We start from the raw sequence: 23608 nt of genomic DNA, 5'->3' as shown, positions 1-23608 counted from the left end.
CAGTTGAAAGTCCCCTCTACGGCTGCGCCAGTTTACATCCTGTTTTGACTGCGCCAGTTGATATCTCCACTCTGGATCATGTAGAGGGGAATTGGGTTGAAGATAATTGTTGGAGGATGCTTCACGTCTTGCAGATTCGAATTGCTGAGTCACATTGCTAGAGGACACTTCTGGAGAGGTCAGCTTTTTATAACAATTAAAAGCAGAGAGCAAGATACAAGCAAGGAGAAAACATATTTACACGTGACTGGCTCGTAGTTCTACGTGACGAAACCAGCCCTCCGTCCTGCCGAAACAGCTGGTTTTAAATCCTATGTCCCCGCCCTCGGTGGGGAGAATAACCAATCAGGTAACTGCAGAAACATCCACCCAATAAATTATTGGGTAAAGGAAAACATCGCCAATCAAGAATTCGAAAATGACAACAGAACCAATCAATGTTTGGGGAAAGAAGGTAACTCATCGCGACAAACACTGTGCACATATGTACACTTTCTACCATCACGATTTTGGAGAAATATGCCTTCCTGCTGCGAGCTTCGCGATCACTCTCACTTTCCCAACGTCCGGTTGACCAAAGTTCAAGGAAAGTCACTTCAACCCATCTGTTCAGCATCGTCGCTCCTCATGCCAGCAGCTAGCTTGGCAATATCCTGTTGACAGCGCTTCAAGCTGTCAACGCACGATGGGACAAAAGCCACGCACTGTGACGCGGGTCCGCCTCGCTGCAAGCACGTGCACACAGGACGCGACCTAATGAATCCGTCCCTGAAGAGAGTTTGACCTTTGCCGTAATCCTCCGCTATCCGGCGCCCCTTATACCGCTGGGTAGCGAGTGATTCACCCCATTTTCTGCAGTTGTACGGAGGGCACAAGAGAAAGAACGTAATGGGGATTCCACTAACGCGAACCGGATGCGGCAAAGCAATGTACAGCACCGCGAACTTCACTGTTGCCAATAGATTTTCTAAATTTTAAGAGAAAAAATAAAATGATATGCACTATTTACACATTGGTAAATAGCGTTGCAGACAGACAAGAAGAAAATCATGATTTCCTTGATTCCTCGTTGTTAAGCGGGCTCATTTCAAGAGTTTTATTAACATTACTTCCGCACAAGCGTTGTGCCGCTGTATAGTCAGCCAGCGTTTGCTTTTCAGACAGGTTGTACGTTTCCCCCAAGCATCTGCACTCTTCATTGATTCCTTCCTTCGCTTTCGCAGGCATTGCTTTACGTGGGACGAGAATGACGTCGTGCTCTTCGCGACTCCCGTCATGCATGGTTCGGGCTTCGTCTGCGTCACAATTAGCATTCTTTTGGGTGCTACTGTTGTGATGGCGTCACTCAGCACCAGGCTAGAACGAGTCATTGACCTCATCACTAATCACAAGGTACTGTGTGAACCTTACTGTTTTAATGACCTACCGGACATATTTTTTTTTTGTTTTGTTGACCGGTATACTTTTGTTAGTGCAGTTGGTTATCAACAGTGCTAATTTGGACGTTTATTCAGTTTGCTTTTCTGGGTTCTCCTTTCTCTCCAACTGTTCACTTCGGGTTATAAATCGCTTGCATTTTGTAAAAAAAGAACCTATACTGTGGGGTTAAACGACCCGAAGCGACACATCGGCTATGAGGGAGGCCATGGCCATGGGCTCCGGATTAATTTTTACCACCTCGGGTTCCTTAACATGTGCTGTCATCGCACAGCAAGTTACTGTTACTTGCATTTAGCCTCCATCGAAGTACGGTTGCCGTGGGTCGGATCAAATGCGCGATTTTCTGGTGAGAAGATGAGTACCCAAACCAGTGAGCCACCGCGGCGGGTCTCTTTCATTCTCTGTTTACAGCAGTCAATAGTGATCCTCACTTTGCGTGCCTCTATATTTACTAAAACATCACAATATTAGAGATTTAATCAGATGCAAGGATCATCTTTTCAGTAAAGCCAATTAGTTCTCCTAATTCAGAGCATAAAAATTAGGTTACCTCTTTCATTATTGGTATCAAACTTACATTACTTATCGGTATCATAAAAGGCCTCAATTAGGGTGCTTACTTGAAGTGGATGGCGAGTGTTGGCCAGAAGGAAGTTGTCTGAGTGACACATCTGTAGGGAAAGGTGTTGGTGCTGTGGACAGCTTCGGGCTTGAGGTTATTGCCTAAGAGCAAATTACTTTTGATATGCTGCGAGTTTTGCGGTAAGAGGACAGGCTGCCTTATTGCGGGGTAGGAACGCAAAAGGCTCAAGCTATCCGTAATACTCTCAGCGACTAGCAGGAAACCTTACTAAAGGGGCATGATGCAAAGTTCTGACGTATACCCCTTACCTACATCGATGCTTCATACCTGCTCCTTTTTTTACCCTTTAGCTCAAGCGACAAGATTTGCTGCATAGCAGACAATACATCCCTTAATAAAAATTGGAGGGGCACTTAATCTCCACCTTAAGAATATGACGTGATAGCGTTATGGGTTATTTCCCATATACGCAGAATGTCATTCTCTACATTCATAGGTACCTGCAAGTCCTCATACCCTTCCTGGAGCAGTGGTGGAGCGATTAATCGATGTGCCACGGTCCTGCAGATGGCAGATTCTCCCAGCAGTGGGCCTTCTGCCATCCAGGTTGATCTTCCCGAGCGATCAATCACTAGTTTAGCTGCTAGCTACCACATCCATCAGGTTGGGGCAACCTAAAAGGAAAAAAGGATAATAAGCCCATGCCTGCACCACACACATACCACAGGCTTAACCCAATTGAAAAACAAAAGAAAAGGCCCGTGGGCAAATGAAAAATGTACCACCCGTAGGTGGGAAAAGAGAAAAAATGAGGCGTGGTTTAGCTCTGGCTAAGCCAGGTCAGTTGCGTTAGCTGCGATGATTTTCGAGTCATGCAGCGCGTTCTTCTCCTGTCTCTCGAACGCGTTGCCTCTTGGTCCTGTCTCCGTTGCTTCTCTTTAGCGCTCCCCATAACAAAAAGATTCCACTGAGGCGAAGCGCGCATATCCCCCGCGAAGCGCCACCTCCTCAACCTCTACCTCGCCAGAGAGCACGCATCTGACGGTAGCAAGCGACTACGCTCGAGGCAGCGGGGCAGTGCCGACGACGGCGACGCCACCGGGCGGAGCTCGGCTGCAACGGTTTCTAGGCAACGTCTGTTCAAGGCCATTCATGCCTGCTGGCCACCGGCTAAGCGACGAGGCGAAAACCTGGCGTAGTGTTGCTAAGGCAACACAAATCAGGGGTAAGCTACTGTAGCGACCCACAGCCAAGGGAGCGGGCACGGGGAGACTCCCCTGGTCTCCTCTCGTTTCCCTTGCGAAGTAGCGGAAAGGATAGATAAAAAAATTGGTTGTCGCTCAGCTAACGTTAAGGATGGATATCTCGAAGCGAAAAGCTCTCGCTACTTTTCAGCCAACTCCCAAGCTACCACTTCTGGATCGGTGTTTCTGCGCCGTCCGACTGTTGCTTCTTCTCCTTCCATGGCGCGTGTCTGCGCCTGTTCTATGGTCAAGCGCGCCTTATATACCCCTCCTTTCAAATGCGCACAGCGCACGGCTGCGGCGAAAGGTCAAACGGTGGCGAGGAGGAGAAGCGGCGGCGCACATGCGTAGTAGCGCGCGGCGGCGGCGAAAAGTCAGGCGATGGAGTCAACGGTGGCGGCGGCGGCCACCTGCGCCGTGCGTGACGTCGCTCGGTTTTACGCATGCGCAGGAGTGGCAAATCTGGCTTACGGCTCACGCGAAGCAGCTCAAAAGAGATGGGTTGTATTTGCGCCACGAATGGGTTATGGTATTAAGGGTGGGAGAGTTCTTTGCTCTGATCCTTCAATTTTCTCGACTCCATTTCTGGCCTGCCTGGCCAGGGCAGGGCGAGCTTCGAGATTTCCCAATGGTGTGGCCCCGCTCACGGGATGCCAGACCACCCACCGAACACAACGGGCCCCGCACGCCGGAGACAGAAGACCCTAACACGGGGTCAGCTACCTGGGGCCCCTCCACGACAGGGTTTGTTTCCGACCGGCCAGCTACTCCCTGCGAGTGCTTTTCGCGGTTTTTCAGACACCGGAAGTATGTGTGATGGATCCGGCCAGTAGGGGCTTAGGTCATCGGCCTAACGGTTACGTAGTCCTCAGCGTAATGACTTAAACCACCGGGGGGAGCTATCTGTGCTTCCAACCAACCAACCATGCGCTTATTTTCTCCCCTAACTGGCTCTTCTACTAAGGAGGCAGTGTTCAAGGACGTGCGACCGGGCCACAAACCAAGCACGTGGCTTCGGTTGAGATGACCCGGGCCTGCTCCACCGGTGCTCCACAACATCAACGGTTTTTACCGGATGCTCTGAGGTCGTTCTACGCCCTCATACCTCGGCGTCCCGCAAAGGCCATTACAGCCCTGCGGCATGCCGTGAGGTCGCTTCCCTGAGGGGTCGTTTCAGAGCCTGGCTACTGTGGAACCCCGCGCGGACCTGGTTTCTCCGTAACCAGAAACCGACGCACTCGGTAGCGAGACCTGCACGCCTGCCCGTGCTAAGGGAAGTAGCATGTATTTGAAAACCTTTTGGACTTTGTACATGCCTTCGGTGTGGGATTTCGTTTGTCCAACCTGAGTATAAACCCCGGCCTGCCTCCGCTCAGGCGTTGTACCTCACGCGCGCGACTGGCCCTCGCAGTCGCCTGGGAGTCGCTGCCACTGCCATGGGGATTTGCAACCCCAGAGGATGTGTCCCGGCGGTCCCACCCCACCGCTGGCGTTGCACCGGAACAAAGGCTAGTAGCCGAAACGACACCGGCCCGTATCCGGTGCCGGGGGAGGGGGGGAGGTCACGTACAGGGCGCACAGTCGGATTTCCTATTCTGCTAGCTACCACAAAGAATATGTTGTGGCAACCGAAAAGGAAATAAAAATATTAAGCCCCTGCCTGCACCACGTATGTACAACAGGCTTAACCCATTTCGAAAATAAAATAGGCCCGTAGGCAAATTGGAATTTCACCACCCTTGGGTGGAAAAGTAAAATAAAAGGGAAAAGCTACTATAGCGACCCACAGCCGGGCGAGCAGGCCCGGGGAGACTCCACTGATCTCCCCTGGGCAGTAGCGGAGGGGATGGGCAAATGGATGGGAAGACTGGTTGTAGGGAATAGGTTGGGACAAAGGCTGGAAATGGGGACAGCGAGGTTTTTGTTCATATCCTTCGATTGCCTCGACTCCGTTGCTGGCCTGCCTGGCCAGGGCAGGGAGAGCATCCAGATTGCCCAATGGTGCGGCCCCAATCACGGGATGCCCGACCACCCACCATACGCAACGGGCTCCGACCGTCGGAGACAGGAAAACCTAACACGGGGTCAGTAGATACCTGGGGCTCCTCCACGACACTAGGAGGCTTTTCCAACCTGCCGGCTTCTCGACGTCGAGTGCTTTTCGCAGTTTTTCAGACTCCGGAAGTATGTGTGATACTCCACAACATCGGTACTCCACAACCGGTACTCCACAACATCGACGATTTTTGCCAGACTCTTACGAGGTCGTACTAGGCCCCCATCCCCCGCCGTCCCGCAAGGCCGTTAAGCCTGCGGCCGGCCGTGAGGCCGCTTCCCCGAGGCGCCGTGTCCTCAGAACCTGGCCACTAAAAACCCCCGCGCGGACCGGGTTTCTCCGTAACCAGAAACCGACGCGTCGGTAGCCAGACTTGCACGCCCCGGCGTGCGGAGGAAGGTAGCACAGTGGGCAGTTTGCTCTTCATCCGGTGGGCAGGTTGTGATGGTGCCGCAAGGCCAGGTGACCTTGCGGCAGTCGATCTCTGATCCCGCCGAAGTCGCATTTCGATTGAGGCGAAATGCCAGAGGTCCGAAAATTGTGCGATGCCAATGCGCGTTAAAGAAGCCCGGATAGTCGAAATTATGTGGAGTCATCACTACGACGTCTCTTATTGCTTGCGACGCACTGGAACATTAAACTCGATGAAATCAAACTAAACAAAATGCTCACAAACAATGTCTGTCGCTTACAAGAACGTTTTTTCAGGCTAGTTGCTTCATTAGTGAAATAACCTTTTAGCAAGAAGCCTCTGTCCTGTCGAGTTCGTTCCTTCTTGTGCTGTCTTTATGCGCTAAAAACCAATTCCAGAAGTCTGTCACGAGGGTCTCCTTGGCCATGAAGGTTTCTGTTGGCGGTTATGACGATTCTCTAACGTCTTCGCACTTAAGCGCCTGGTGTACTCGCGCAACTTACGCATGCACATACATCTACTGCCTTATCAGACGGGGACAGAGTCTCTTCAGACGGAATGGAGAGAACATATCAAGTGCCGCTAGACGAACATCCCCGGCTTCACCATTTAAAATTGCAGAGAATGTACAGGTGCAAATGTTTGCTACTTGCAGTGCTGAAGTTTCTGGCAAGAGGCTTGTGGGCGCCATGAGACGATAAAAGTGTTAATCGCAGACGCTCAGCCCCCTCTCTGCAAACTTAGTTGCATCACCCTTTTTTGCGGGATACCAACTACAATTTTATACTTGCGGTCTCATCTAACGCAAGGACTTCATATTATTTATTAATTTCAATTGTTACGCTTTTATTTATTAAGCAATCAGCACGGATATAATCTTACGGGTTCTTACAGTGACTTTATCTATTTTCTGCTTTGACGCAAGTGGCGCGCTCTATATATTTCTAAAGAAATTTGAAACCGTTTTAAGAAAACAATTAGAATAAGTAACTTTCCTTTCTCGCTCCTCAGCCTGCATTGTTTAACATGCAATCAAAGCACTTTTATTTTCAAACTATGTGTCTTTTCAGCTTACATTTCTCTTTCAACTGCAGGTGACAGCTCTGGCAGTTCTGCCGATTTACTTGAGATTGCTAGTATCTGAAATGCAAAAGACCGGCAACCGGCTTCCAGGCATCCGTCGCATCTTTGTCGGCGGTGGAGAGTTCACGGAAGCCTACCGGAAGGTGGTGCAAGCTGCATTTGCTGACGTGGATAGCGTAGCCAACATGTATGGCATGACCGAGTCCATGGGCGTCCTTTGCTCGCCTTCCAACTACGTGGCTTCAGGCAGCGACGTCGGCTTTCCAGCTCCGCGGTCCCAGATCAAGGTAGACGAACCAGAAAAACGCAATAGCTTGCAGTTTCTTCTGTATGCGTTTGCCGATTTCCTCACTTCTCTGCTGAAAATGACCGGAGGAAGCCGCAATATTTATGTCGGTTTATTTTCTCCTCAACGACGTACGATTTCCTCCACTCACAATCTCTCCTCTCTTAACGTTCCTCGTTTCTTTTTTATATATATAATCGAGGTTTTTATACAATCTGGCAGCAGAAGCCAAATACCTGCTCTCTCCTCATGCCTCTGGCCACAAGTACTCTCTAATCCTAGTAAGCTACCACCATAAGTGCAACAAGCAGTTATGACCTCTAAAATGACTGTTACAGTGAATGTCGTTTTGGTGCTATGAATATTCTCAGAAGGGAAAAAAGTTGCACCGCCTCAAGACAGCAAATGCATGCATTAATTTGGAGAAATATGTCAAGTACCTTATAATCAGAACTCGTTTCTTCAACTGCACTACTTACGATGTACGACACGTCGTTAGTGGTAACTTATAAACAGCCCGGTGACCACCTTGTCATGCACAAAAAGAAGAATGTTCTGTTTATTTCCAGGCCACCAGCATCTGAGGCCACCTGGAAGGCCTCAATGCAAACAAAAAACAGAACGTTTGATTTTTTATTTCAAGATCCACTTGCGTCTAACGCGGCGAGCTCCTGTTCGTAGCGTGCAGCAAGCAGCTGATGAGATGTAGAAGGAGCCGGTCTGTCAATCGCCGACCCCGTTATTTTTACGCTTCGTATTTGCCTTGCGTAGTAATCCGACAGTAGGATTCTTTGGTGGCATCGTAGCATATCCCGTATTGCACGTGTTTGCTGTCCCCGTGATCACTATAACGTACAGGGCGCGTGAAAAATCCCCAGTCCACCCTGTCTACCTTTCAACAAAATGTTCTGCCAAACTTATGAAGCTAGCAATCTAATCAGAGGCGAGACTAATACCTTTCGTGCACTCTTGGGAGGTTCCGAGGACGGGGGTGCCGGTAATTACTCACTGCAAGACTCGCAAGTAGACCATGTAGAATGAGAACTTTCGACGTTCCTCGTACACATGTGTGCGTGGCTCTGAACTAGCAATGCATGATTCGTGTTAATTTTAAGCTGTTTCCCTCCTCCCCTGAGGCACTCAAAGCCAATTATTCATCCCGACTTTGCAACGTGTTTAACGGCTTTCTACGGCAAATTTTCAATACACATTTCGAAGTCAGGCTTTGGGTGTTGGCATTTTGAATATTCAGGTAAAATAGGCTGATTTGCTCATTTCTGTGTTCATTTAGCCGCTCATTCCTCTTACTATTGAAGCTTCTTCTAGGCTGTGTTTCTGAAATTTTTAAACGTTTGCGGGTGTATCATCTCTGCAAGGAACCAACATTCGTCTCGGAGTATTGACGCTTTTCCTGCCACGATGTTGTATGTCATCGGAACTTAAGTTGTTTCCCAGTGCCCACGATATTTTCAAATAATGGAGCTGCTTCGTACATTTCTATTCCTTGGTCGGCGCAATTCCACCAGCAAGTGCGCGTGCGTGCTACTAATAAGAAGGCTCACCCACACCATTAGTGTGTCGCGAGGTGGAGCAAGAATAAAAACCAATGGGTTGTAAATTAAAGCGACAATGTGCCGAAAAGTAAATATTAAAAATTTAAAGCGTAAAACAGGTTGAGGTGTAAGGGGTTAAAAGAGAAAAGAAATGAAAAAAACATTTCTTCGTCATGAAAAATTCTGCAATCCGGAGAACAGGCCGGATCTCTTAGGCATTTATAAAAAGAAATTCCCTTTGTTATTGCCTTCTATCCTACTGCCTCCTCACGACAATTTTCTTGTGGTCTGTAGAATAGTTATCGGTGTATTGAGCACAGAAAATGTTCTTGGCAGCCAGATCCCCCTGGTATCCAAGAGAACGGTGATATGACATTTACTACAAGGTCCATTCGTTTGATGAAAAATAAAGATATTAGTTGTGTGCACTATACATGTTGCAAGTGGCATGCATGGATCCGGAATTAAGGCAAAATTACTATGCTTGCTTGAGTTTACTGGGATTCTGAGATTGTTGGTAGTCGGATCATTTGGCATGGCCATCTCAGACATTTTCGAAGTGCCAGTCTTCTGTTATTGTGTCGCATCGAACAGCAGGTATGTAGGGAAAATATTCTGTTGTGAAACCAGAGAAGACGACGGCAGAAGATGTGGTGAAATCGAAGCCTGCGTGCAATAATTACTTGCCAAACGGCTCGAAGGTCTGAATGAGTCTTCACCATCGCTAATGCGTTTCCTACGGCAAGGATGCTTGCTTATGCTGGCAATCAAACATCTGCACGGAGGACTAATCAAGAACAGCGGCAGTGGTTTTTTGCAGAGAGAAAAAGGAAGCTTAAGGCATTAAAAAAAACAAGTATAAACCCCCGGTTTCTTTCATAACTTTACAGTTTGATTTACAGATTGGCACTGCCAAGCCTGTAGGGCTACTTAATGCAGTCTGTTCGCCACGGAGCAGCGCGCAACGACGACAGACAAGAAAAAAGGGGCCACGCAACAAGGCGCAGGTCTACATAGTAGAAATACTTCGGAACAAAACTTCTTTTAAACATCGCTGTACTAGAAGTCAAGGGGCTACACAATACGTGGAAACCGTCGAACATTTCTTCTAAATGTCACTGTTGTACAAGTCAAGGGGTCATACAAAATGCGACATGTGTGTGCTTGTGAGGACGAAGAAGGCAGGATGGGAGGAATTTTCTTTTATAAAGGCCTAAAAGACCCGGCACATTCTCCGGCCCGCTAGTTCACAAGGCTATATTTTATTTCAAAAGACGCCAACCGCACCATTTCAAGCTATACGTATAACGTGTTCGCGTTGCTTCCTGTAAGACTTTTTCCTAGTTAATTATGATTGTCTCTTCTCCAATACGGTACGTTGTGGTGTTGGGCTTAAATATTCAGAAAGACACCGGAGCACATCAAGATAAAGAACACGCTGCCTTCTCCGTGATACAACTTAGTATTGGCCTATAGTTGGGATTTTGTTGATCTTTTGATTTTGAGCCCCCTTCCTTCCCAAATCCTCTTTGTGAAAATGTCTTTACCAATTTTCATGGACAAAGCATTTGGTTACGGAGGGCAAGAATAGCGTCACAATTTTTCAAAGCGGTTGAAAGGTCTCCCTGAAGAATTTTGACACATCGATGCGAAGATAATTTTACTCCTCGACAACCATACCATTCTTGATCGCAGTACTCGACGGGTTAGATTGAAATAGGATTCTCAACTAACTTTTTCGCAGGTTGTTGACATGAAGACACGAGAAAAACTGGGTCCGTGCGAGACAGGCGAGATATGCTTTCGCACACCAACTGCGATCAAGGAATACTACAAGCGACCGAAGGAGACTGCCGAGTTCTTTGATGAGGATGGCTGGTGCAAGTCAGGTGCGGTGCGTAATGTTGCATGATCCCGATTTTTATGCGTGCATCTCGGCGAGTGGGGATGATCGCCGTAGAATAGATGCTATGCGCCACGCTTCGTAAAATTAATGAGAGAGTAAATATTTTAGAAGTCAGTTGAATTGATGTGGAGGAAACGCGATAGCATCTCTCTTTCACTCGCCAATCTTTTTCAGATCTGCATCTTAGTCTTTTCCAATTTTATTCCAGCTGTGATTGTCTCTAAGTTTTCTATTTTTTATTCCATTTTATTCTTAATCGCTTCTTCTGTTTATTTTGCTGAATTAAACTTAGACCCCAGTCTCTCTCTTGTCTGCTATAAATGGAGGGTGTAGGAGAGGCAGAACTTTCGGAAGTAGAGAAAGAGAAATGTGCCTGAACAACACCTCCCAGCTGCGAACCGTGGCAGAGATAGGCTGCTCACAGACGCCAGCGAAGGATGCTTTCCCCCTTCATTGCCCTGCTAATGCTAACGCACTAAAAAACTCCATAACTGCGTCACTTTGGTCGGCGTGGCGAGGTGTTAAGTTTTGGTTCCTATACACGTCCAGCACTTCGCTAAAAACTCAGGCGCCTTTAGAAATGAAGAAACAGCAAAATTTCCAGTGTATACGAGGCCTCTTAGCACGAAACACAGGAATATGCATTGTGCTTCAGTGAAAGCTCATGAAATCCTCCAGAATGTGTGGCCGAAAAAGAGAAGAATCATTTAGGACGAAGGTCTCAAGTTGCGGTATACGTGATTAATTAACACTCTATTCTTGCGACAGCCATTCTTCCGCATGTACAGTGTGTTAACAAGGAAACGCGGTGCATATGTGACGAATTCAGGGCGTTGCGGCAGTTAAGTAGAAAGCAAACAGCAGTGTCTTTGCTTTAATAAGCATGGCTGGTAAAGATGTTAACCCTCATTTATTTCGTGCGTGGAGTTATTGATATTTGAACTCGGGGCAGGAAAAGTGAAGACGGCGAGAGTATACTCCGAGCTGCGCGTTTATGCGATATTGTCCTCCTCGACTGTGAAAAAGGTTTACGCTGCGTGAAAGTTTTTGGTAAAATCTCAAGCTAGTGACTTTCTTCGCGCAGTTGAAACGAAAAACGGCTACTTGTATTATACTGGAACTCGTGGTTTCGTGTAGCAGCAACTTCGTTAAGCCTGGCGCCTTTGATGTGCGGTGTCTTTACGGTCCCTGCCGGGAACGCTGTCTGTACCCCCTATCAACGACTAGTCGTGTAACTTTTCTTTGCAGATCACAGAGGCGGGCAGCATATATATATGACGCTCTCGTCTTTATTTGACAGGGGCAGTTATTTGTGCATTCAGTATGGGATTTTATGAGCCATTGACGTACACGTTCAATGGAAAATTAGAAAAAATAATACAAAGATACTCCTTGCACTGCCGCTACAGTTATGTGACACCTAGTAACTCGGGAAAGAATAGTCGGCTACTAATTCCTCTTAGCCGACACTAATGACAGGACGAAATTGTGTTTTGATAAGTCAGAACGGTGTACGTTACCTTAAAGGTGGGGCGAAGTGGATGCAAAAAATATGCGACCACACATTTGCGTACCGTGTTTCTCAAGAAATATGCGTGCATGCGCCTCCGCTTCCATGCGTGGGAGCCGACCTACAGCTGGAGCTTGTTGCCTCAAGTCTGTACAGCACGCTGCATTTTTTTTGGAGCACCACTGATAGAAATTCCGCCTTCACAAAGTAGAAAAGGTAGGCGAAGAGTGAACAAGAATAAACCTAACAGGGGGCACTGGCTGTGACGGAGGGACGCCTGTGTTTTGCCCCATTGTTGCACTCTGGGCCAACAATGGCGATGGGATCGCCCTACTCCGAGATGCCTCAACTCGCTGCATCGCGGTCAGCCACTGCTGCAGAGTTGTGATTGTCATTGCCGCGAGGGCGAGGCTCATGTCAGCGGACACACCATCAGTGAGGCTAGACACGACGTGAGAGTACTTCAATCCAACAAGCAAGCCGAATCGACTTTTTTCGCCGTAGTAGTTGTTGGCAGTGTGGTCCATGGATAAGCGGTAACGGATGAAGAAATGGAAGTAGTCTTTACCAGTTGGATCAAACCGATCCAGCATGCGACTATCGAGGTCGTTCCACGACTACAAGTTTCCAAAAATGTCTGTGAGGTTCCAGTGCAGTGTCCCTGTCGATATACTCTTGATGTTGGCCAGCATAGCGCTTTCCGCCTACGAACCAGCTGCTGCCTTACGCAAGGTGGGCGAGGACGTAGCAGCGACTCCGCAGAAACAGAAGCATCATCATAATCAGCCTGACTACACCCACTGCATTGCGAAGGCCTCTCCATTGTCTCTTGAACTAACCCTGTCCTTTGCCAGCCGCAGCCCCTGTATCCGGGCAAGGTTCTTAATCTCATGCGTCTGCCTAACATTCAGCTCTCAACTACTGCGTTTGACTCTTAGAATCTACTTCGTTACACTTACGTACCAGCGGTTATCTGGCCTTCGCATTACATGCCCTGCCCAAGCCCATTTCTTCTTCTCTGCCCGCTTCTGGTCTTTTAAAGTTACACTTTTCATTTTTCTTCTCATAGCTCGCTGCGCGGTCCTTAACTTGAACTGACCCCTTTCGTTAACCCATGCTTCTGCCCCAAATTGAGTACCGATGAGATAGAGGTGTTTTATAGTTTTCTTTCGATGAATATTGGCTCACTGCCATTCGTAATCTGAGAGAATCGGCCATATCAGTTCCACCCCAATCTTATTCTTCTAGTTATTTCCATTTCATTCATTCATTTCATTTATTTATACTGTCAGCCCAGATCACGGGCTATAACAGGAGTGGATAATGAGGTATAAAATATAGCGAAAACACAAACATTGAAACGGGAACAAAAATTCGGTACATATATCGTTCACCACTTATACAAAAAATAAAACATTGGCATATAATTCATGTAAACAATAAAACATCATGCAGCTTATCTAAAAATTGCCTAAGTGATTTTGAGGTGACAACAGAGTTTGGTAGCATATTCCATTCCTTAATGGTTCTTGGGAAAAAACTAAATTTAAAGCAATCATTCCCGACTGTGGGCATTGGTATGTACAAGGTGTGACGATGGCGTGATATTTCTCCAGTTTTAATTTCAAAGTACTTTGAATGGTTTATTTTCAAGCTGCGGTTAATAATCTCAAAAAGAAACTTGAGCCTGTCACATTTGTTTCTAAAATCGAGCGCTTCCAATTCAGCACGTTTACACAAAGATGTTGGGGAATCAGAATGTCGGTACCTATTAAATATAAACCTAGCACCGAGACGCTGAATTCTTTCCAGTTTAGAGCAATTGAATGCAGTGTGGGGGTCCCAAACAATTTTTCCATATTCGAGAATGGGCCTTATCAAGCTCTTAAAACCAGACATTTGATTGAATGGGTTGCACTATGCATATTTCGTCTGAGGCTCCAGAGTGCTTTTGAGGCCTTGGAACATAAATTATCTATGTGTGCATTCCAACGTAAGTCAGAAGTAAGTGTTAATCCAAGATATTTGTATTTATTGACCCGGGTTAGTATTCTATCATTGATACTATAACTATAATCTGAGATAGTTTTCTTTCTTGTAATGGTCATAAAAACTGTTTTATTTGGATTTAATACCATCTGCCACCTTTTGCACCATTCGTTGAGTTTTTGCACATTTATATTTAGTTCAACATGATCTTCCAGAGTACCAATTTGTTTATAAATGATGCAGTCGTCTGCATACAATCGGACAGGTACACTGAGTTTGTTAGGCAAGTCATTGATGAAAATCAAAAACAGGAGCGGGCCCAGGACGCTGCCCTAAAAAACGCCGGAGTCTACTGGACCAATGCTGGATTTATGAGCATGAACTTGAACATACTGTGCTCGACAGGAAAGATAGGACGTAAACCACTTATTTATCGTTTCATTTTTAAATATACATCTGATTTTGAGTAACAGTTTAGGGTGCGAGACTTTATCAAACGCTTTTGCGAAATCTAAAAATACTATGTCTGTTTGCATGCGGGAATTAATTGACAAGCAGAGGTCGTGTACAGTTTCAGTGAGTTGTGTGTTTGTGGAAAGTCCCTTGCGAAAGCCATGCTGATTAGCAAATAAGAAATTATTGCAGTCAAGGTAAGTTAATAAATGTTTGTAGATGATATTTTCATGTATCTTAGAGCAAGCACAAATGAGGGAAATAGATCTGTAATTCTCAACGTTCGAAGTAGGACCACTTTTAAGCATAGGCACTATTTTCGCATATTTCCAAGCAATGGGAACACAACCACTGTCGACAGACGACTGAAAAATTTTAGCTAGAAATTTGGACGTCCACTCTGCATATCTATATAAAAATTTATTCGGGATTCCATCTGGGCCTGGACTCTTTTTGGTGTCTATATTCAAGAGCAAATTCAGTACCCCTTCCTCACTGATCTCTAGGAGGACTATCCGCAGGCTGAAAACACGGCGATTCGCAATCATCACGTGTGAAAACCGATGTAAAAAAATGAATTAAATCTCTCAGCTAACTCTACGCTCCCTTCATCATTTGCCTGCTTATTTTTACCTGAGCGATTTACATACCTCCAAAACTTGCTAGGTGCCTCGGTTAAAAACCTTGTGAGAGTCTGACTGTTGAATTTGTCTTTACTTTCTTTGATGAGGCGTTTTAATTCTTGGCTCATTAGATGTATGGAGTTTTTCAGTACAGGACTTTGGTGGTCTGAGCATCTTTTACGCTTACGTTTTAGCTTTCTTTTTTGGTGAATGATATCCCTATTAATCCAAGGATTCCTTCTTCTTATTGTTTTCATGGTTTTTGGAATAAACGTACTGATTTCATGCGCTATCATGTTTGCAAAGAACTCCCACAACTCATCGGTTCCAGCTCCGTCTTCATAGAAGCTCATGAATTCATTAAACGAGTTTTCGAGGTAGTCTAATACTCCGACATCGTCAGCAGCAGCAAAATTCAAAACAACTCTTCTACAAGGTTTATGACGGATATCAGGAATCATATTGAGGGACACAACCACCATCTTATGGTCAGACAAACCTTCTTCCACATCACAACTCTGCAAAAACTCTTGTAAACCGGATGACAAGAAGACAAGATCCAATATCGAAGATGTGGTTGAACATACTCTTGTGCTGTGGTCAACAATCTGGTTCAAATCGTAGCAATATGCGAGTTCAACCAGCTGTTCACTGGTAGCTACATCAACATTGCCAGGAGAAAGAGACAACCAATCAATTTCAGGCAGATGGAAATCACCAAGTAACAAGATTTTGTCACCATAGTGAATTTTGGAGTCCAATAATCTTTTCAAGGCAACAAGCACATCAGTAGTTGAGTTTGGAGATCGGTAGAAAGCCCCAATAAGACACTGCGAGAATTCAGCCTGATTTTGACCCATGCAGTTTCTAAATCTCCAAACCCTTCCATGACAGAAAAGGCTATGTTGCTCTTTATCATTATCGCAACGCCACCACCTCTCCTTTCACGGTCTTTTCTTACTATGGAGTAGCCGGGGGGTGTAACTTCACAGTCTCCGATACCTTTGTGTAGCCAAGTCTCAGTGATTATGATAATATCAGGATCATGTTCAAGACATATACTTTCTATCGCATCTACTTTGTTAATCATGCTTCTGGCGTTCACATTTATAATCTTGAAGCAATCAGGTTTATGATCGTTCAGTCACTCATTGCTAGAATCATCCCGGCATTTAAACCGCTGCTTGGCTTCGGCGTCCCAAGCGCAGAGGGTATTATTAACTTTTAACTTATCAAAAATTAACTTTGCTTTCGCACCGTTCTTTCGTTCATTCGCACATGAGTTCCAGAGATTTTTCCTTATTTCAACAATTCGCTTAGAAAAATCCTCACTTACACTATACGCAGTGCCCTTCAGGTTGAAACAATTACTCAAGATTCTCATCTTGTCCCTAAAGTCAGTAAATTTAACAATGATCGGACGGTCACTACCTTCTTTCATCTTTCCAAGTCTGTGAATGTGTTCAATAGAGTCAACCCTTTGTTTAAGTTTCGCTCAAAAATATCCTCATTCACTTTTTTCAATAGGACCTCTGCGCTCTCTGACTCCTCTTCTTTCACACCTCTTATGATTAGATTATTGCGTCGCGAGCGATTCTCTAATTCATCAAGTTTTCGGGAAACAGTTGCCATTTCTATGCGAGATCTTTCAGCAAATGTCTCTAGTTTAGAAAGCCTGTCTCTAATCTCATCGAAGTTTATTAGCTTTTGTTAAATAGTAGACAGCCTGGATTGCACGTCAAGCATGCGTGCCTCTGAAGACGTTTGATTTTCCTGAATTTCCTTCAATTTGGTGAGGATTTCAGTTTGAGTTTCCATCACTTGCTTAATCATTTCCGCCGTCTGAGGACCACGGTTTTCCTCCACATCACCTGATAGCTTCAGCAACAGGCCTACCCTTGACATACAATCATTCAAGCAAACGATCAATGTGCGTGGACACGGCAACACGATCAGAAAAAGGTAATTGCTACGGAAGGCATATTTTCGTTCACCAACCTGCACAAACAGTGGTACATCAGCCGACATTGTCACGACGATGTTGCCGCGTCCACTGCCGATGGAAGGCCCAGACGTTCCTTTTATAGGCAAGAGCCTGGCTTGAGAGGGGGATGACGTCACTGTGCTCGATGAAGGTGCGCAGATGGTAGAATCCACGTGAAGCCACCCCAGCATATCGGAGTTCGTAAAAAATACGCCTCCCGCACCGGATGGGCGAAAAGCATCAGTAGATACCAGGCGAGGATCGAAGCCCGTGTCAGCGTACGATGCATTTCCCAAGACGATGAAAATGAATCCGGCAAGAACCTGCACAAACAATGGTACATGAGCCGACATTGTCACGACGATGTTGCCGCGTCCACTGCCGACGGAAGGCCGAGACATTCCTTTTATAGGCAAGAGCCTGGCTTGAGAGGGAGATGACGTCACTGTGCTCGATGAAGGTGCGCAGATGGTAGAATCCACGTGAAGCCACCCCAGGATATCGGAGTTCGTAAAGAATACGCCTCCCGCACCGGATGGGCGAAAAGCATCAGTAGATAGCAGGCGAGGATCGAAGCCCGTGTCAGCGTACGATGCATTTCCCAAGACGATGAAAATGAATCCGGCAAGAACCTGCACAAACAGTGGTACATCAGCCGACATTGTCACGACGATGTTGCCGCGTCCACTGCCGATGGAAGGCCCAGACGTTCCTTTTATAGGCAAGAGCCTGGCTTGAGAGGGGGATTACGTCACTGTGCTCGATGAAGGTGCGCAGATGGTAGAATCCACGTGAAGCCACCCCAGCATATCGGAGTTCGTAAAGAATACGCCTCCCGCACCGGATGGGCGAAAAGCATCAGTAGATACCAGGCGAGGATCGAAGCCCGAGTCAGCGTACGATGCATTTCCCAAGACGATGGAAATGAATCCGGCAAGAACCTGCACAAACAGTGGTACATCAGCCGACATTGTCACGACGATGTTGCCGCGTCCACTACCCTCCCATGACACAAATCAGCGGTCATCATCTGCCCTAAGTAGACGCATTCGCTTACCACTGCTAGCACCTCACAACCAAATGTGAACCGCTGTTCCCTTGCGATATCTTAGAACATTCCTTTGATTTTCTGCATCTTAAAGTTTAGACAAAGCATTCTGCTCTGCCTGCCGATCTGATTCATCATGCTTTGCTGCTCATTTCCTGAGTGATTTAGCAAGGAAATATCATAAGCGATGGATGGAAAAAACTTTACTGATGATAAATTTATAGTGTTCTTCACCCTTGCGGGTCACTGGGCGCCGTGGTTGATCCTTGGTCCAGATTGCCGCACTTGACGGCTGCCATCGTGGTTCGGCGTACAAGAAATCGTTGCGCTTCCTCGTCCTTACTGGCCAGCCAGTGTTCCCACTGCATCACACTCGGGTTGTTTATTCTTGGCTCTAGGTCTGCCTTAGGGCAGGTCCATGTGACATCCTCTAGTGTAGGTTTACTCTGACACCACGGACATTCGTCTGCATATTGTGTAGGGAAAATCTTCTGTAGTTTGTGCAGTTGTGGTTAGGTACCGGTTTGTAGTCTGCGCCAGTCTACCGCCTCCTCTTTGGTAAGCTTTTGTGTGGGGCTGAATAGCCTTTCCGCTGACCCCTGTAATGATCGAGTATATCTGAGTACGTGGGGATAACTGGGTCAAAGGTACCCGTGGTGCAAAGTGTTGAGTCTGCTCGGTTGACGTACCCTCGAGCGAACTCGTCTGCTGCCCCGTTGCCGCTCATCCCTTCACGTCCGGGAACCCACACTGTACTATGTTTAGTGTTTTTGTGGCTTCTAGTCGTATGTAGAATATGATTGGCGATGCTGTCGATCCTGCCTCTTGTGTAGTTTCTGCATGCTTGTTTGCAGTCCGTAACTATAGTGAGGTTGTGTCCTGTTGCGTTGGCGTGCGATATTGCCAGAGCAATTCTACTTCTATGTTTGGGTTGTTTATCGTTGCGCTGGTTATTTCTTTCCCTCCTTTGTCTGTTACAAAGGCGACCGTTCTGCGTTGGTATCGGCACTTTGTTGCGTCCGTGTAGACTACGCTGGGATTGTCGCTGAGTTCCCTGCTGAGTGCTCGGACTCTGGCTTGTCGTCTTTCATGGCTTATATTGCGGTCCATGTGTCAGGGTATTATCAGCGAATCGGAGGTTACTTAGGTATTCTCTGATAACTCTTATCCTCAACTGTTCCTAATCCCAATAAAAACGTTATGATGGTCCCCAGTAATCAACTGCGTCTGGTCTTCACAAGGCACATCACGAGTTTAAAGCCACAGGAGATCTATTTCTTTTAGTGGCGACGCCTTTAAACTTCAGTTGGAGCATAATCGGCGGTCATCGACGTTGTCGTCCTCTGAAGCCTGAACGTCGCGTGGACCAGTGCAAGTGTGGCGTGCTGCAAGGCGAGAGAGAGCAAAAAGGTTACAAAAGTTTCAAAGTGTTTGTCATTACTCTGTTCCCTCCTTCTTGCTTTAATAAGACTTCTTTCCGCGGGCTCTATTTCGCAGCTACCACGGTTGGTTCCTATCTTTACTTTGTTTCGATTTGATTAGTGTTTTAATAACTCACAGTCATTTGTAATGTAATACTTCTGCATTCGCCTTCAACTGCTGAGAAGGTTTCGTTCTAAAAGGCCGAATTCATCACCCATTTTACCTTTAAGGCATTATCGGAGCCCTTCACCGTCCCTTTCTCATCGGGGAAAAGAGATAGGAAACATTTAGAATTTATTTCATTTTGTCGGGAATATAAACATAGGTGCATAGAGTACAGGAGTTCTATATTTTGCAGCACACACCTGCGCCTATGGCATCCAAAACAACTTTATGCGTAGTAAAGATTGTTAAGGATGTCCCTGCAATTTTTGTTTAGTTTCTTACCATTTTTGTTCAATCCTTGCAAAACAACATGATCCGATAAGACAAAGCACAATGTAAAAAAAAGGATGACATCCCTCAGATGAGACAACAGTTGTTTCTCTGCACCGACTAATATTTTTAGAATCATTTTCAATTGCTGGCTGGCTGCGAAAGCGCTCACTTTTCGTGAACACTTTGACAGAAAGGCTCGTTTGTGGCTTATAAAAACATTCAACACAGGAGATGCTGGATACTACGATGAAGATGGCCGCATTTACGTCGTGCAGCGGCTAAAAGAAATGATCAAGTGCATGGATAAAGTTGTTGTTCCCGCGGAGCTCGAAGAACTGATTGTCCAGGAACACTCGGAGCACATATCCGAAGTGGCTGTGGTGGGTCTGCCGCACCCGGAGTACGGAGAGGCCCCGGCTGCTGCCGTCGTACTTAAGGGCCTCAGTGGCAGCCAATGCGACCCTGCACGTGTTGCCAATAAGATAGAGGCCACCATCAAAGGTAGGCAGGCAGTAGCAGGCTCTTGGGTGTCTTCATTATGAAAGAACTGAAACTTAAATTTTGACAAAAATTCACCTGAAAAGTTCTGTAAATCTCGGTTTAGTAACGCAGATAAAATGCGGTTCTCATGCAAGCCTCATTCAGCACTGTCAGCGGTGGCGCAGACTCGAAAATCGTCTTTTTCGCTGCTTTCTTTTCCAGTAAAGAACACTGAGAATTCAAAAATAGCATAATTTAAATAAAATGATTACATTACACTCTCCTTATGCTTCGGCAGGTCTACCTGTATAGTACAAAGTCTATATGCCTTTTACTCAGGGTATCGCCCCGCTGATACTTCACTAAATTTTTGCGAAGCTTGTTAGTAAACTGTCATAGCGCCTTTCTCCTTGGCCTAAGTGCTCTTAGTTCGGTATTTTCAGAAAATAATCCGTGCTTTTCTGTTTCATGACTGGCCAACTAGATTCTCAGTTTTATCGTAGGAGGGCCTTAATTGTGATATCAAAAGCCACGCTGCGCAAACATGTAAGAGTAAAGAGAAAATATTTACCGTGGTAGCATAAAGGGGCAGTATTTCAAGTGAATTCCTTCTGTTGTGCAAAAAGCCGGTCATTTTTTCATGACGCAAGAATTTCTATTATTACCTGCTTTTGAGTTTCACCTTCACTTTCTTCACACAATTCTTTTTATTTTTGCAGATAACCTGGCTGTGCATAAAAACCTCTACGGTGGTGTCTTTTTCTTCGACTCGCTGCCAAAGACACAGACAGGAAAAGTCAGCCGTACAACACTTGCAGAAGAATGCGTGGGTAGAAAGGCTTTATAAAAAAAACACGAAGTATCTTTCCCGAGAATAAACAGTATGAACATATTTTTCTGTAATACTTTATAGGTACTCATACAATGTTGTTGGCTGAGAGCAGTCACTCTGCTTGGAGGATATTTGAAAAGGTTGGTATCGCATTTTTCATCCAAGACTTGAAAAAGAAAAGCCGATGAAAGAACTATAACATCCACACGTGCTGCTTTAACGCTATACTATGGCACGACCGTCTCCACAAAATTTTTACAGACTTTTGCGGTAGTGATTACGTACAAGGAGTTGACTTTAACACATTTACGAAATAGCTCTCTGCGAGAGACATGTTATACCACCGTGAAAAAATGAAAATGCTTTGAGTGCACACTTACCATGACCGACTTTACAAAAGCATGAGGCACGGCTGAAAATGTTCAAGAGATATTCAGGATGACGTTACGGTTGCTCGTACTACTGTCATAAGGTGGCCTGTGTGACAACTAGTTCAGCATGCTCTCATAAAAGTGAAATGCTATTGCGTGTTCTGCCTTGAGAGAGTCTTGGAGTGCCTTTGTGTACAAGTGTAAAATGTCCCAATATATTCCAAGTGATCTCGGCGTGAAGCAACGGTCAACAAATTTTCCAAATTGGGTGGCAGAAAGTTTAATCCTGGGTCTCGCTAACCGGATTCGTTCTTGCTCTGCTCATAAGCTTTTGCTTACAGGTCAGCGACTGTACTCTGGCTGAGCACTATGCTTTGAAGAGGCAGCGAAGCCATATTAAAAATTTGATACTTTCCTGCGGATAAGCGATAAACAAGAATACCTTAGCATCTGCGATTATCTAGTGACTTTGCCATGCAATGCCACTTAGGGGAGTAATTATAAAGCATGATCAATTACAGCAAAGCTGAATGCTAGGTCTAAAAGTTAATATGCGGTGAACTGAAACAATGTTCAACAGCCTTGAAGGGAAACAGCAGTTTATGATTCGTAGCGAGGCGCTGAAAGTGGTAAGCGAATACATATATCTAGGTATGGTAGTGACCTGGGATCCGGACCACGATAGTGAAGCAACTAGAAAGATAAGAGTCAGTTTCCCTCAAGGGAGAAGTTTATAACAGCTGTATCTTATCGCTGCTCACCGATGCGATAGAAGCGTTGAGGGTAACGGTTTGAGCACAACGCGGCGAGCTAAGAAACGCGAAATGACACGTGTAGTGTTATGAGACAAGGAGAGAGCAGAGTGGGGTAAGGAACAAATCGGGTTAATCACATGCAAGTCGAAATTCACAGAAATGTGCTTGGATAGGGCTTATAATGTGAATGCAAGATAATCGATTGTAGTGAATGGAAACGGACAGGTCTCTAAAACCGGACAAGCGAAGCAAGGGGTGTGTTGCAATTAGGTGGACTCAAAAGGCTATTTTTAAAAACAGCGAAAACAGTACAGGTGAAACACCCGGCATGCAAGAAGTACGCGGATACTAGTCAGGCGCTTCAGGCAAATGACATTTTAGTCCTTTCTGGCAAAATATCACCGCAGATCTTTTTGAGATGCGCAGTTTGGCTATTACTCTGCGTTAATTATTTTGCGGGTAAGTTTGAAACAATTCTTAGGGATAAAAAAGCTGGCTTCCTAAACAAACTTTCACTAGGATATGCACTACCCGCCAAGCGATCTTTCAGGCACCTTTCACTGTGAGCTGCATATATCTTTCAGCATTTCTACGGTATGCTGCACACAGTCCCTTTTTGGATCTCACAAACTTCGTTTCGTGCTTTTTTGTGCACCCACCTGCATGCTAATAAATCGCTATTAGCGCATCTCAATTCTTATGCGAAAGCTTTTCGCCTCTTGTTATTATTCAAGAGATCCTGCCACTGCAGCAGTCACTTTCTTTGTTTAAATTTTTAGGAGGATCAGATTGACTGGAAGTATGATGGTTTGGTTTATGGGGTTTAACGTCCCAAAGCGACTGAGGCTATGAGAGACGCCGTAGTGAAGGGCTCCGGAAATTTCGACCACCTGGGGTTCTTTAACGTGCACTGACATCGCACAGTACACGGGCCTCTAGAATTTCTCCTCCAAAGAAATTCCAGCCGCCGCGGCCGGGATCGAACCCGCGTCTTTCGGGTCAGCAGCCAAGCACCATAACCGCTGAGCCACCGCGGCGGCGACTGGAAGTATGAGCCACGCGATAAAACTCACTGCTCTCATACCAATCAGTACGTTTCAAACCTGCAAAAGGGGACCGCATATCTGTGCTCCTCGGATG

The 23608-nt window shown here is 45.9% G+C and overlaps 1 protein-coding gene and 1 pseudogene across 1 annotated transcript in view; one reads left to right on the top strand and one right to left on the bottom strand.

The window, feature by feature from the left end:
* The window catches only part of LOC149360292 (uncharacterized), a 44200-nt gene extending 22843 nt beyond the window's left edge, over positions 1 to 21357 (top strand). Inside the window, exons 5-9 of the mRNA XM_089572256.1 lie at positions 1224 to 1392; positions 6830 to 7105; positions 10402 to 10546; positions 20259 to 20531; positions 21230 to 21357. Coding sequence (XP_089428382.1) covers positions 1224 to 1392; positions 6830 to 7105; positions 10402 to 10546; positions 20259 to 20531; positions 21230 to 21357 — 991 coding nt within the window. The remainder of the gene's footprint in view (positions 1 to 1223; positions 1393 to 6829; positions 7106 to 10401; positions 10547 to 20258; positions 20532 to 21229) is intronic.
* Positions 16283 to 18093, bottom strand: LOC149360293 (uncharacterized; annotated as a pseudogene).
* Positions 21358 to 23608: the final 2251 nt, after the last annotated feature.

This window comes from Amblyomma mixtum, chromosome 2, assembly GCF_055824585.1.
Source record: "Amblyomma mixtum isolate Tamu chromosome 2, ASM5582458v1, whole genome shotgun sequence".
NCBI lineage: Eukaryota > Metazoa > Arthropoda > Arachnida > Ixodida > Ixodidae > Amblyomma > Amblyomma mixtum.
This window is presented reverse-complemented; position numbering and strand designations above follow the sequence as displayed.